Source organism: Echiichthys vipera (assembly GCF_963691815.1).
Source record: "Echiichthys vipera genome assembly, chromosome: 15".
NCBI classification, from domain to species: domain Eukaryota; kingdom Metazoa; phylum Chordata; class Actinopteri; order Perciformes; family Trachinidae; genus Echiichthys; species Echiichthys vipera.
The window spans coordinates 15,932,962-15,948,798 of record NC_139840.1 but is presented as its reverse complement, the minus strand read 5'-3'; the positions used below and the strand labels follow the sequence as shown (position 1 = coordinate 15,948,798).

The following is a 15,837-nucleotide window of genomic DNA, read 5'->3' as shown; positions in this document are numbered from 1 at the left end:
TTGCTGCAAAATTTTGGTCTAGTCATATACTGGTATTTGAGTGTCTGCCAGGAAAAACTCACTAAAATCTTACATGACGTAGGACTAAAAAACTAAAATAAAGGAAGAGATAAAAAAACTAGAGTTAATAAACACAATGACAATGCACATGCATGGCAGTATTAGTTAAAAGTCACTTATGCTTTCAGAATAACTTTCAAGCAAACCTACCAAAGTTAAACCAAAGCCTAAACCTGCTCAAAATGCATTTTTGCCTCAAAAGCAGATTTGGAATTGAGGTTTATTCTCATAAAATAACTTTTTCCTTAATGTTCAGGAGGAAAGCACATACCACAAAACCTTCAAGGCATTTGAAGCTGCTTTCAGGCATAGCTCTGACAAAAGTCAAAAACGGTTGGGAACCATGTCATCAGAGGTGCCAAAAGACTCAGCTGAGTGGCATGGGAAGCTGCGAATTGTGAAGGAAATCAAGAGGTTCTGATGCTTTAAACCACACAGATTAGATGGGGCTGATACGTTGGGTTACTTCAACATGTAATATTACACATGTTGTTAAATTACATGTTTTTAGGGACTTTCAGAATGTGCAACAATGGATATGCTACCTGGAATTTAATGAAAAGGAACTGGCAAACATGACAAAAGGCACACTTCACTTACTTTAAGCTCATTTCAAATGTTTAGAATACACATCGACCAATACTGTAGCATCCCCTATACACAACATTAGACAGCTTTTTGATGGTCAAACCCTTTAAACCGATCCCCTCAACTAACGTGACTAATATAAGGACAGACAGTCTGTCTCTCAGCATTTCAATCTCTTGCTGCTGTCACTTGAGTGGGCTTACATTTCTTTTGGTGGACCACTCAGTGCATGTGTACTGTCCCACGTGCACTTTGACAGCAGTACAGAATAGTTAGAAGCATATTATAGGATGTTTCTTTTGGTTAAACATGGTAGGCTATTTGCTGAAATAGTTATGACTGTAGTTTAAGCCCAATGTGTGACTTCTGTCTGCGGATCCATTATCAACTCTACGATGTTTGCAGTGAGCTTAAGCCAAACTGCTCTTCATAAGGTGTCAAACCCACTGGCTCACCTGTGCCAGGTGTCTCCGGTACGCGGTGCAGCGGCCCGACCTGCCGCAGCTGGAAAGCGGTCCTCACTTCATGACAGCTGTACGCGTCCACGTCGATCACATTAACCGCAAATACGACCGCTGACAAAATCCAGAAGGTTCCGCAAGAGTTTACGCGTGGGCATATTCCTCGGGACATTGCCGCATCTCACACCGGGTATCCTTGTGGATAGCCTACTGTAGCCTGGCTGCGAACTGTGTGACAGGGTTGAAAATAAACGGCACTCAAATCAAATGAAGCGACGATGAGTTTAAACATCTGACAAACGTTTCCGTCTGATTTTCACATTATTGGTTGGGATGAGTGTGAGCGCCTTACAGCAGAGGTTTGGGGTCTTCTCTTGGACAGAGGACGAGTGGTGTGGGCTAAAGCCAGTCTGTCCCGCGCTCAACACTTTGCAGTGGTCTGCTGTCTGCATGCCTGTTTCCGAGCCATGCGCACACTCCCCTCCCTTTCTGTTTACTTCAGCTAAGTGCCCCAACTAAAAAAACTTCAATATTCCTACAGGGAATGCAGCGTCAGTAGCCTTATAGCAACAATATCAATCAAGTGCAACTAAACAATTCGTGGTTTTATTAAAACAAACAAAAACAAAATGTTGCTTATGTATTTAACCCACAGCATTTGGATTAGAACGTTTTGCTGAGACGTTTTGTGTCCTTTTGTAGCAACTGAGGTACAATTGAATAACATAAAACATAACATGGTTACATGCTATATAACATCACCTTTCCCTTTTTACTGCCCTTAACTTTTACTTGTTTCTGTAACGCAGCCAAAAGTTATTCCAATTTTAAAATAAGGGAGATAGATAGATAGACAGTCACTGCGACTAGTAAGGCACCATATTCAAAAATGTTGAGGGCACTACATTACATCTGTTCTCCCTATCCATGATCTATCCATGATCAAGACTTAGGATAATGAGTTAATGGATTGTAGCACATTATTTTGATGTTTTTCAAGACAGACAATTTAATGTGTACTGGGGGGTATGGGGCATTTTATTTAGTTCTCAGAGTATGGGGATTATTGAACTGCAACAATATGTGTTCACTGTTGAAGCTGTCTAGCAATACTTTAGTTATTTGATTCCTATCGCTGCCATCTACTGGCGAAAATGTTTCTTCACGTCTGTCACAGTGTCACACACCTTGTAAGCTTTGCAGCCTTTGATGTCTTTTATAAACTGACTGTTCATGGTGTATCAAGAAAGAGGTCTTGGAGAGTCATAATTATCAAAAAAGAACAACCATCTTAATGTGTTTTTTCAGATTTGGTGGTCAATAATTTAGATTCACTCAAGACTCAAAACTTAGTCAATCAACCCCCCAGAGGGTATTGAAGGGTATGTGCCTTGTCAAAATTCACACTTGTAGATCATAATATAGCATAATAGATAATATAGCAGCCACAATACCAACTAGCCTGTCAAGCAGACACAATATGAATATGTAATTTGGCCTACATCCGAGCATTTTCCAACAAATGAACATTCTCTCACGTAGCATGACAGGGCCACATAAGATGTGCATTAATCTTGCGTGTGTCACACTTTTCCAAATTTCACCTCATACTGTATAATTCCTTTTACACATTTCATATGATATACTTCCATCTCCTGGACAGACGCAGTACTACATCAGAGGTCAGCAGTCAACTGTTTTATAATAGATCTTTTTCACAGCAGACATTGTGACACTCAGAAGAATAAAAAACAGGTTTATTTAATAACACTCATTATGCTGCATTCCACTTAGAGGAGGTTGTTGTATTGCGTGCTGCACTAGAAAAGCTTACTGGAACACTTAGAACTGAGTCACCGTTAACGTTATCAATTTCAGCTGTGCTTTTCCTAAGACAAGACAAAATGTCTGCTGTGAAAAGGGTTTATAGTCTAGAATTTGCTACATAAATAAAACATAGCAGTATCAATATCTAATAGGATAGGAGACGTTTATTGTTGTTGGTTTGCAGGCCTGCTACGGCAGAGATTTCCAATCCTACTGATATTGCTAGGACCACACCCATCGTTGCTGCCTTTATTTTGATATCAACTAGGGACGACCAATATGGATTTTTTTAGGGCAGATGCCCATACCGATTTTTTTTTTTAATCAGCCTTAGCCGATGACCGATACGGCTTTTGCCCCCTCGATTAACATCATGAAAATTACACAATGATGATAACAAATGTTACAGGTCTCAATTTAAAAACAAAACAAAAACAAACATTTATTAAACTTAAAAAAGGCGTCTCCACCAACATCGAGCTGCCTTTGGTCGCCTGTTTGTAAATAATGCCGGGGAAAAAAACTATCAGCGAATGCAGCAGTCCACATTGGCCGATACCGATATACCTAAAAAACGCAAATATGGATATCGGTCTATCACTATAACGAACCCATAAAGTTTCATGACTGTATCCTGCAAGGTTTACAGCCACCTTGCAAACACCTAGCAAAATCCTCTGTGTTAATTCCCACTACGGTAGGTGTCTCAACTCCAGGACTACATTTTTCTTGACACACACACAGACTTGCAAGGTGAAAACAATCCCAGTGTCGCTGTTGTGACTGGTAAACGAGGCAGGAAGGTCACCGGAGCTCATTTTGCGCATATGCAGCGAGGACAAAGTCTGATATTACAGGTAGCCTCCTCTGGTTTGTCAAGTCCAGGGGTTTGACTATAGTGCCCCGACAACAGAAAGTCTTGTGAAGACACCTACAACACAGACTAAACTCATAGGCCCTCATTTATCAAACAAACGTACGGCAGAAAAACGTGCAACGACCATTTTCCTGGCAAACTTCGGCATTTATCAATTTGGACGTGAGCGGGAGCTACGATCAAATCTCACGTCTGGTCTGAGGTCGTGTACGCACATTTCAGCCTGTGTATTTGCGGTGCAGCACAGCAAAACCGGGCTGAAAATAATTAACCAACCTTAGCTGTCATTAAGCATAAGCAGTCACATATTAAGAACAGATCAAAATGGATTCTTAAAACAAATTCAAAAAATAAAAATTGTGGTTGGAGCGATTGATTGTACTCATGTGCGTCTGAAGGCACCATCCATGAATGATTATGCATTCATCAATCGCAAAAACTACCACTCGATAAATGTGCAGGTGATTTGTGATGCCAAGCTATCGCTTTTTAACGTGGTGGCCAGGTGGCCAGGTGGCCAGGGGGACACACACGATTCTCTTATATTTCAAAACAACTCGTCTCCAGCCCCCCGTGACAGCGACAGGGACAAGGTTGAAGATGAATGAATGAAAAGGAAAGCGCACTGCAGAGCCAAAGTCATCTCCTCGGTTAGTGGCTACCCTCGATAAATTGCATTAAATCAAACAAGGTATCAGATGATTAACATCTTGGTATGGTTCTTCTAGACGGCAAAGGTTATCCTCTAACGGAATACCTAATAACCCCGCTGGCAAACCCCGCTACAGAGCAGGAGCGCAGGTTCAGCAGTGCGCACACACGCACAGGCGCACACGGGTCACAGTGGAGCGCTGCTTTGGGTTGACTACCTCCGTTATTCTTTTCCATACAGCGTTTTTATGGGCCCCTTTTATTCCACTCTTAAGACTGCCAAAAAACACATCTTTATTTTGCTCCATGTCGGATGTCAGGATGCTGATCTGTGGGTCGGAAAAGTGTCTTTTCTTCCCAGCGTTTCTCCTCTGCATGTTTGACCTCAGTGGGCGAGGCCTCCGAACCAGGAATATTTAAGGGCGTAACATGTTAATGACGACCGAATTCAGCCGCCGCATTTATCAAGGCCCGCTCATTCGTACGCTGAGATTGGTCAGATACGAATGTTTCATAAATCACACATGGGTCCTTTCCTACGACCAATTCTGCGCTCAGATCTGCGCCCGTTTGCACGCAAGACTGATAAATGAGGCCCACTGTCTTTAAAACTACACAGATGTTATCTAGTAAAGAATAAAAGGCCTATTCTGCAGCAACTAACAAGTTATTTTAGTTCTACATACATGGATCCTCACTGTACTTTCTGCACCCATTGCCAAATATAGTGTAATAATAGTGTAAAGCATTCCAGTAGAGGATGCTTGAGTTAAGTGTAGTTTAAAAGTTGGCATGATCACAGGTGTGATTCTGATGTACACAAGTGATTATTTTACTGCAGAGGTAAAAATAAATAAAATAGAATTAGATAATCTGGGTGGGGAAGCCACGTGATCCTTTTTGACAGATGATCTAGCCTTTGGAAAGGCGCTAAAGCATTCTGTCAAGATGTCTGTGTTGGTACCATATCCTCTCAGTTTAGAGGCACAATCGCTGAGGCGCTGATCCTGCATGAGTCGAAGGCTATTTGGCCAGGTATATGTCAGAGCTTCTTGATTCAACAGCTGGTGAGCAAGTGGTAGATATGATTCTGAGGCAAACAGATCCTCCTTCTGCATCTTTCCCAGATGATGTATACCAGGCTCCCACTTACCTGAAGGAGGCCCTCAGCTGTAGCAGATTACACTGCGCTGAAGTTGCACTACATCATGCCCTCAGATTTCCTCCCATTCCTGGAAGGCAATATGTTCTTAATTAGTTTCAATACCTCAACATGTCTGTGGTGAGTGGCGTATCCAGAATTTGTTTGACAGGGGTGGCTAAAGTGGTGCACTGAAAGCAGGGGTGGCATATAGTATGTGTGTGCGCACACGCACAATCACACACACACGCGCGCGCATGCACGCGCAAGAGTCAGAATAACGTTAACCTCTTACCATTCCAACGGGCAGCTGGTGGGCCCACCGGCTATTTGTCTCTCAGAGGCAATAGTGAGCTCAGTTGTAAATCTAAAGTGAAGATGTTTGTTAAATGCCCTCAGTTTATAGTCAGTGGTTGTAAAGTTTACTGAGATTATCCTAGAGGTCACAACAGCTCATTTTATACAGTGAGCGCAAAAAAAAAAAAAAATAGTCTCACTACAATGAACTGGCAACCCTGGGGACTAACATCATCATGAATATAATTGGGCTCAATGAATCCACAAGAGTCTCAAGCTTTGCAGTCAGAGCCAATTTAAGCAACTCCAAGACTGTTTAGGGACCCCAGTAGGCTATGCAGAAATCTTAAAATACAGTTTTTTAGTATAGGTTTGAATAACTCACTTGTACTACATGAGGGAAGACTGCAGTTTTTTTGCCCCAAACTGCATGAGATTATCATAAAGTTTGTGTCTGTAAAGGAGAGACTCGTGGGTAACCATAGAACCCTTTTCCATCTCTCTCGCCAAAATATAGCTTAACTTTGCAGCATTATTTATCCCCCTTGCTAGCAAGATAGTATGCGATTGTCTTGGCTACCTGACTATAGTAACTCAAAATCTGCCAAAATGTAACTACTGAAGCTGGGGATGATGTTATACAGTCTATGGTTAAACCGGCAAGCACAAAGCCATAATGACACAGTCTAGTTACAGTGGTTCTCAAACTTTGTACACGACATACCACCTCAGAAAGACAGCGGCATAGGCGTACACTTTTCAGCTACAGACGAAGTTTAGGTGTTTTCTTAGTAGCCTATTATATAATTTAGTAATTAACGTTTCCTTTTTTTTAATTTTGGAGATTTCTTCGCGTACCACCAGAGAGAGCTTGAGTACTACCAGTGGTGTAAGGACCACAGTTTGAGAACCAATGGTCTAGTAACTGCAAGAATTCACCTCCGGTTTAACCCACAGTCTACGGTAACGTTATTTTAGCTAACTAACTAGCTAGCTACCTATTAGCATTGTTTTTTTGTGACCTTGAAATGCTGTTACGGTTGTTGTTTCCAACTAACTGACTCAGCAAATGTAAACGGTTGGGTTAAAGCGTGCCCATTGGCAGCTTATTCCATCCGCTGTCCCCCCGGACAATCTAAAATTACAAGATTTGCAAAGACTCATCGTTTTGGTTGTTTTCTTCTCTAGCAAAACCTACAAATTCCAGTCAAATATTCAATAGTAGTACAGTGTGTGTGTGTGTGTGTGTGTGTGTGTGTGTGTGTGTGTGTGTGTGTGTGTGTGTGTGTGTGTGTGTGTGTGTGTGTGTGTATTTCGGCAGTGCTGGACATTAACTACATTTACTTAAGTAATGTTACTATACTTAAGTAGTCAACAAATTAAACTTTACTTACAGTAAATGCAACATTTACTCCACGAGGTAACATATCAGAGGGAAACATTTTAAAATTTCACTCCATTTCCTTTCTGACAGTTTTAGTCACTTTTCAGATAAATGTATACCCTTCATGTCCGGTGAAAACCGTTTCTCTCGGGGTGTGCTAATTGAATTATTCCTTTTTGGATTGAGAAAAGTATCCTACGTATTAAGCTAAATACAATATTTAGAAACCCAGTTGGATCATTTAGAAAATGCATCTCACAACGATGAAAACAGGGCTATTTTTCTGAGCTCATGAAAAGTTAGCCTTTTGACTTTTCAGAGATGTGTGGTTCTCACAGGACAGTGGGCCACTGTCAGTGACACTACAAATGATTGTTGAAGGCTAGATTAAACAGCACAACCATATACAGCAGTAAAATGCAATAAACACATGAATGCAGCAATAATATTAATCCAAAAGCATCAATTGTTTAAAAAAAAAATAACGGTGAAAAGACACAAAATATGTGCCTTGAGAAGTTTTCTTTTTTTACTGTAAAACTCTTTTTTTTTTAAAAAAGAAAAACATGGTAAATCCAGCCCTGGACAGGTTCTACAACTATCTCCACATGTATCATCCTATAAGCTTGCACAAGAGGCATATGGGGATTGCACTCATAGACCTTCCCTCTCCAGGCAGAACAAATTGTTAGACTATGGTTGAGTACATGGTCACCCCAAGGGGTATGAATTTTATCAGAGATCATGGTTCTCCCTGGTCTTATTCTTCCTCCTTCTCCTCCTCCTCTTTTTCTCACCCTTTCCTGCTGTGCCTCTCTCTCCTATATTGACATCCATTGCTCAAAAACAGAGGAACTAAACCTGTTGTTTATAAAGCTCTGTTTGATAATTGAACAAGTGTGTAAAATGCATTTGCCCATGTTAGGAGATAGAGTGGGTAGTAAGAAATTAAAGTTTGAATGGCAAGGTGGTTCATATGAGTTTACAAAAGATGTTACTCGTGGTGAAGATCATGATAGTTGTAGGGTTGTCGCACGAGGGAAAGGTGGCCATTGTGTCTCAAGTACCAGTCTTAGTGTGTAAACAATTGAGACAAAACTGTTAATGCTGTGGATCTGAAATATAGGTGTTGGTGAACTTGGTCAGCAGATGGCGCCAATAACCCTTGTTTCCAGAGTCCTCACTGGGACATGCTTGATACTCATTTACACATGTTTATGCAAGTTTTCTGAACTAAATTAATATCCTGTATGCCTGTTAGTGATTGGCATTAGGTCATCGGTCAATCCTGTCCTTACTGTCAACACATAAAACCTGACATTTACTCAGCATCAATTTGTTATCCCTGAAGAACAATACCCATCAACATTTACACCATAATCAGAAACCTCCCTGTACCCTCATGCTGACCTTCTTTTATCCAAATGATCATGGACATAACTGTGGAACTTCTGATGTTGCAGTAGTCATGGCAGAGGATCCGTCATTCTGTGTCCTCATGCTGTGTCTGAGTCCAGTAGTTGGTAGACAATCTCTTGGGGGCTTTAGCCCATCAGTTGTGGCCCTCTAAACTGGGTATTTAAGGAGCTTACAAGAGGTTAAACCCCCAAGATTGAACCCCTCAACCGCCTGTTTGAGAGATTACGCTCTTCAGTCTCTCATTTTCACCTCTCTGTCTTGGTGGAACAGCGGGGAGTGTGGATGGTAGTTGTCAGAGACATGTCTCAGCTTGACGTCTCTGGAGGGAGGAGGTGGTGATAAATGAGTTTGGAGAAGCTTGATTAAGTAGAACATTACCACATGGGGTGCAGCTGAATTCTAAGGAACTCAGGGGTCCAATTCTGGAAAAAAAATAAAAATCTTTCTAAGTTATGGGGTATCTTGCATTCATAAATAGGATATGTACTGAGTAGGAAAGCAGCGCATAGAGTACATGCATGCATAGTTGCATACATGAAACATGGAGTGGTCAAATGTCTGCTCTGCACAGTGCTGGTCAGAGCAGAAACCTTATGCTCCATTTCTCTCGGGTGGAGATGTGAGGAGTGGAAGTAAACTGTACTGCATCTTTAATGAGAGTCTGACATCTTCAGTGCCACTTTCTTCCACTATCTATGCGGCCCGTGCTTTTTTTCGTCCTCACCTGCATGGCAATCCCAGGGAGGACAGAAAACAGTGAATGCCACTAAGCCTCTCAGATGCTTTCAAGAATCTGAATTCCACCCTACACTCTCCTTAGGAGCAGATACCATTAACAGTAACACCATGTGTGCGAATCCCTGACCGCAAGAAATCACACTTAACATATCCTTGTAAAGAGTCCCTGCTCTATTTATAATGACTCTATTTCCTCAGTGGCATTTAATTGATTGTTTTAATGGTTTTCATAGACTCTTCATTAGCCTGTTACAGCCATGGATCAATACAACAGCATTACATGCATGATTGAACCAAGTACCAGGCATCTGCTCCAGGGCACATTGGTTTGTATTTATAAACAGTCATTGATGTAACAATAGCCTATTACATTATCTGAACTGGCAAGGTTACGTTACTGTGCGCAATTTGCTCAGTTAATGTTGTTGGGTCGTTAGTAAATGAATAAGGCATTTACTGTATTATTTAACCACAAAGTCGATCAGATGTATTGTAATCAGCCGCCACTCAAAATGAGCTGAGAAACAAATAATATTTTGTTGAGACAGCCAAATTGGAGCAAAATGCAATGTGCTTGTACCAAACATACGTTGCCCAATACTATTGGCATATGATGGCCGCTGGTCACTAGACAATGTCATGCTTGGTCCTAAGGACTTTAACAAATCCATTGGCGCATTGCAGCCCACATATTCACACCAAATGTCTTTGATTGATTAGTGTCATGCCACAATCTGTTTGATCAGTTTATACAATACAAAAGCAATAACTCCAGCTACAAATTAATTGGAATACAGTAAAACACCCCAGTCATCCATCTGTGTCCGCTACTGACATTTTTGAATTTCATTTGGTATGCCTTTATCATATCATATTTTTTAGTCATTTTGCACATGGGGCTACTGCGTTTTACTGTGGCTGTATCTCAGAAACAGGTAGCATAATGAAGTGTTGTATATATGAACTCAACAAGTCAAAGATGTGCACACAGAGTAGCCTAAAAAATATACTTCATATGGAAGATATTTAATAAATACAATGTTAGCGTTTTTCCTCATTTTTCAAAAATCTTGACTTTGACTTTTGATAAAAGTGTGATTTTTTGTGGTCTAAAAAGTTTCACGTTGATCTGTTAGATACTCGCCCAAATTATGTCCTCACCAGATTCAAAGACTTCACTGAACTCAACAAATAAACAGAACGTGGCATATTTTCTTATTATACTAAATATAGTCTTTGGGCACAAATGGCTTTATAATGTATTCAGGCAGTTTGGTTGTCTTTCTCTTTGTATGTGTATGTAAGTGTGTGTGAACTGAAAAGTTACAGGTATTTATTTCATCCTCTATTCTGTCCCTGAGGGAGCATCCTCCACTGTTCACCAAACAAAGTACTCTTGTGCAAATAGGTGGAAAAATTTGTTTAACCCATTCACCCCTGAGATTTCCTCACTTTCTATGTTCAATGAACTCTGATGGGATCGAAACACTTCCTTTGAGATTGTACACATGGGCCATGGACTGAGGTCAAACCGGGGCCCTTGTGTATATGTGCAAGTGCATGGGTGCGTGTGCTGAGTTGGTCTGGATAGAGTGACTTGCTTTGTGCGTGCCCAGTCGACCACATCCCTCACAATAGGCAGAAAAAGGGGGTGACTGCCGTTTGACAGAGCATTTTATCTCAGTGAGATCATAGCAATTGTCTATTTTTGGCATGTGGCATGCTGCTATGAGACAAGTGTTTGAACTGGGTGCAGACAAATACTGTTTAATGTCACCCCATTTTACCTTTCCTATCCTCACTCCAAAACAGCTGCCTCTTTGGATAATCATATGCAATCCAGCACAGTGTTAGCCCTGCTGAATTTGTCAGTGTGTTGTTGCCCTTTTTGGCTCCCCCTCCCCTTTGCTTTATTTTTAACAACCCTGTTATCCCCTCCTCAGCTCTAAAGTGACCACCACATGTTTGTGAAAACTGTTTTTGGTGCCTCAGACCTCCCACTCCAGCACCCGCAAAGTGCGAGACAGAGTCAGGGATAGAGGGAGGGGGGAAAGTGAGGGGGAGAAGGGCGGGGGTTAAGAGAATTGGAGGGAAGGGTTGATGAAAACAACAGATCTCTGCTCCCTAATCCTTTTGTGTCGACAGTGTTAATCCACCCGAGCGTACCCCCCCTACCCCACCCCAGCCGCACCGTTTACCCTCCCTCAACCACTGCTTCTGCACCATATACCAGGCGCTCCCACCACATAAACAACCGACAGCACTACTGAAACCAATATTCGTCCCCCGGACAGTCAAGCAGAAGTACACGGCAGCCGCAGTAGCCCCAAACAAAAAGGAAACTCAGGCTCAACTCTGTCCCTGCTTTCATCCTGTTCATCTTCGTGGCCACTGGGAACAAGTCTCTATGCGATATTGTTTGCTATGTTTGTCTATGCAAACATTATTTTAATCTTGCATCAGCATGTCAACGTGTGTGTATTGGAAATTGCAAAGTATTGTTTTCCCTATTTGCGTATTTTGCTTTCATGCATTTGCTCCTCTTTGTTTTGTTCTGCTTTGTCTTGGCTACTGTACATTTAATGAATGCACTTGAGAGCAAAACGGTGTATTCACTGCCAGTGTTTTTGTGTCATGGTCTTGTTTACGAGCTGTAAGAGCAAGGGGAGGGAGCAGTGGGGTGTCGGATAGGGGCATCACAGTAGTTGCCGGGGAAAGAGGAGGTTGTGTCTAATGAGGTCACACCCTGGCAGCCCGGTGACTCCTCCCACTCATCCACCAGCCCCCCCCCCCCACACTTGCCCCCCTGAGAGTGCCCCCCCCACACACACACACACATACACACACACACACACACCCCACCCCCTTCACCCTCTGACAGAGAGAGCTCTCCGTGGTGCTGAAAGCAGAAAAACATTCAGGCTGTAGTTACAGTGCAGCTGCAAAAGGAAGGCAGGCGAGATACAAGAGACAACCCCACCCCCCCCCCCCCCACCCCCCAAAAAAAGAAAAAAGAAAAGGCTAACTGAAGAAAGAGACTCTGCTATCAGTGCTTTGGAAGATGAGTTGAAAAGCACACAGCAAGAGGAATAGGAGTGTAGGAAAAGGACGGAGAGAGAGAGGGAGAGAGCGGGTGACTCTAATAGGTGTCTACAGTAGGCAGTGGGCGTGTTCTTGTTGTTGTGATCTATAGTTGGGAAGCCGGTGTCATCTGCTTAAGCACAGACGACTGTACAGACCTGTGCGGACGAGCAGGGCAGAAGGAGCCGGCAGGGAATCCATACCATCAGTCTGATTTACCTCACTCTCAACCTTCAGGGCACTGTGGACGAAGATTCCTTTCACCTATGCGACACTGAGACATTTTGTGCATTTGGACATATTAAAGCAGAGGAAGAGACAGATCTTGAGGATAAGCATTCCACAGACTGCGAGTGCCTGGTCTGAAACTGCAAGGGGAGTTTGATGTGAGTGTTTGAGAGTGCTCGTGTGCATTTGTATCATGCTTGCGGTTGCGGGTGCGGTCTGTTGCTATGCTGTGTCTTCCTTCTGTCTCTAGAATGTGCAGATGTGTGGAGCAGTGAAGCTGCCACCTGGCTAGGAATTTGGCACCATCTGGACTGGAGGGGTCGCATTTCCCTTTTCTGCCCAGAGGAGGGAGCATTGGGCTGGGCACCCAATGGCCCAGCTCCCCGCTAGCACCAGCCTAAACCTGGGTCACAGGGACTCATTCTAGCAGGTCAATCAGTTGGACCATACAATGGATGGAAGTCTATGTGGCTTTATGTGGAATAGTGCATGGGTGCTCCAGCATAGGTCAGAGTTCACTAGCGTGCACTGGACTCATCAGGGGAAGACAGAAGACACGTTGGTCCACAAAAAAGCAGGGACACAGCCCCGTTGTAAGTATGCATCATAACACTCTATGACCCATAAACCGACACATATGCCAGAAAATGCTCATGCTATACACATCATAGTGCATGCAAAATTGTTTTTCTACTCACATCCACATAAAATTCATAAAAAACAGTGTTGCACCTGCGTGTGCCTGGGTTTACAGTTTAACCTTTACTTGGTCCACTGTGCTGCACCAATGTGTGTGTGTGTGTGTGTGTCGGAGTGTGTGTCTGTGTCTGTGTGTCTGTGTCTGTCTGTGTGTGTGCGTGTGTGTGTGTGTGTGTGTGTGCGTGTGTGTGTGTGCATACACAAGCGCTCATGCATGTTGTCACCAAACTATTGGCCTTGCAATTTTTTTGACATTGTGTCTCTAGAATGTCCACGCTGCCCTTCTCCTATGACATGGTTGCCTGGAAACAGAAACGGTGTGCCACTTTCATTTACTTTAAAGCAAAGTGCACCTCTGTGTTCCAACTGTTGCAACCAATGTCAACTGGGGCAAAGGGAGGGAGAAGAGATGAGATGCATTTAATGCAAGGGAAAGAGTAAGAATGTAGAGGAAAACGGGTTGCTCAAAATTAGCAAAAGGGGTTGCTCAATTGACAGGTTATATGCCATAGAGATCAGAGATAGATATCAAATAAGAATAGTAATTTTACATTGATGAGTTATGGGAGGACAATCCAGTGTGAAAGGCTGGGTTGGTAAAAAAAACCAACCAGTGTGATAAACAAGCTGATTCCAGTGCAGAGTGCTGCTGCAGGCTTACAGGGATTAGGCAGGCAGGCTTAATTCAGCTCAAACATTGTTTGAACTGTGCCTTCCTATTGCTGCAACCTTAACACATCTAACTGATGCACCTCCCCTAGAAACCAACATTTAATTCCTTTGTACAGCTCCAGATCTCTGGCTGTGCCTGTGCACCGGTGATAAGACCTGATAATCAGTGGAGGAAAACTCTGCACTATTTGACTCCAAGATTCTGTGCCCTAGTTTGAACTCTGCTCCAAGATGGTGATTCCATCTGTTCTGTTGGCTCTTATCAGTCCTCTAGTCACGCCTGTATAAACCTATGCTAACGAGTGATGAGGATGCCTTAAAGGGAAAGGAAGATAAACCCACGGACCTAGGCACCATGCTGGACTTATTGATAGACAGACAAAAGTTAGGAGGATGTTGAGGATGGCCAGACAATGGCTAGTCTCTCAGTTGGCCCTGCAATCTCCATCTGCCCCCCCCCCCCCACCCCCAAACCCCCCTCATTGCCCTGGACTCCCTACACACAAACATACATACAGTTATCACAGACCCCCTCCCCCTCCCCACGCACCCTCACGCTCAGTGCTTCTCCTACACGTAAACAAGCATGAGTCTTAGGCTGATCTGAAAACACTGACCTACATAAAAGCATGCACAGTCTTCTTCCATTCCACCACTGACCTCTCCAAATTCATATGTGGCTGTTGCACATAACATATAGTATGATGCCTGCCGTTGCACAGGTTTTCAGGCAAATGCATAATGCACACGCATGCACGCTGAATCACATAATTAGCTGCTCCATGTGTGTTTGGATCTTCAATGGCAGCAAACTATGCGGTTTTAAAATTAGTCACATTAAGGAGTGAATCATAGTATGATTGCAGCAATGTGGATGTTTTATTGAAGAGGCTTTTCCTGACAGAAACATCCACACTCTCTCTTATGACAGTGATGCTGTCAGACAATAATAGCCTTTTTTACAGAATCAAAAGGCAGCAAGGTTCAACTCAAGAGGAGACTAATTTTAGATCTTAAACAGAAGATCGATGATGATATTCGCGTATGCAAAGCCGTGCATCACAGTCTAGTAAGCGTGGTTCATTTAATCTGTGTGGTTGGTCTCAGGAGTACTATATTTTCACATCTGAGCCCAGCACATATTGCAACTGCAGAAGATGAAAGCCCTTTTCAGCTTCATTCAGACACTCACTTGGTTAAAGCCAATAATTTCAGCCAGAAAATGTGCAAACACAAATGAGAAAATGAACACAACCAATAAGAAAACTGAAACTGTAGCTGGATAGTGAGTCCCTTGGCTGTTTCCAAATTTACATGTGAATTTGTGTTTGTGTAAGTATGTTTGCACAATGAAGAATGGAGAAAGATGTTGCAACCCTCCAGGGAAAACATTTACTCATTCATAGGCCATGAACTCCACAGCAACCGACAGGAACATTAAAAACACCAGCAACATCACACAAACTCAACTGTGTGACATTGCAATGGTGCTGATGCAATCTTGCTTCATCTAACCAAGGCTGACCTTGAAAAATTTAAGGTTGAGAGAATGATTACTGACACAACACCATGCTCGTTTTGCATTCAGATACTCATATATGATATGATAGTCCAATATACTAGCAGTATTGTGTGCATCTATCTCTTCAAGGAAAACAATTATCACTAACATGTTCTCTTTGTCTTCCTCAGAATGCTGTGGAACACTTGAAGA

At 42.6% G+C, this 15,837-nt stretch overlaps 1 protein-coding gene across 2 annotated transcripts in view; it reads right to left on the bottom strand.

The window, feature by feature from the left end:
* LOC310957412 (glypican-5-like) overlaps positions 1-1,571 on the bottom strand; it is a 101,505-nt gene extending 99,934 nt beyond the window's left edge. The window contains exons 1-2 of one of the 2 annotated variants that reach the window (XM_083927966.1): positions 1,462-1,571; positions 1,104-1,337 (exon numbers count right to left, since the gene is read on the bottom strand). In XM_083927966.1, coding sequence (XP_083784092.1) covers positions 1,104-1,281 — 178 coding nt within the window. In that variant the 5' untranslated portion in view covers positions 1,282-1,337; positions 1,462-1,571. Of the gene's footprint in view, positions 1-1,103 lie in introns of both variants that reach the window. The other variant, XM_083927967.1, reaches the window with a different exon arrangement.
* Positions 1,572-15,837: the final 14,266 nt, after the last annotated feature.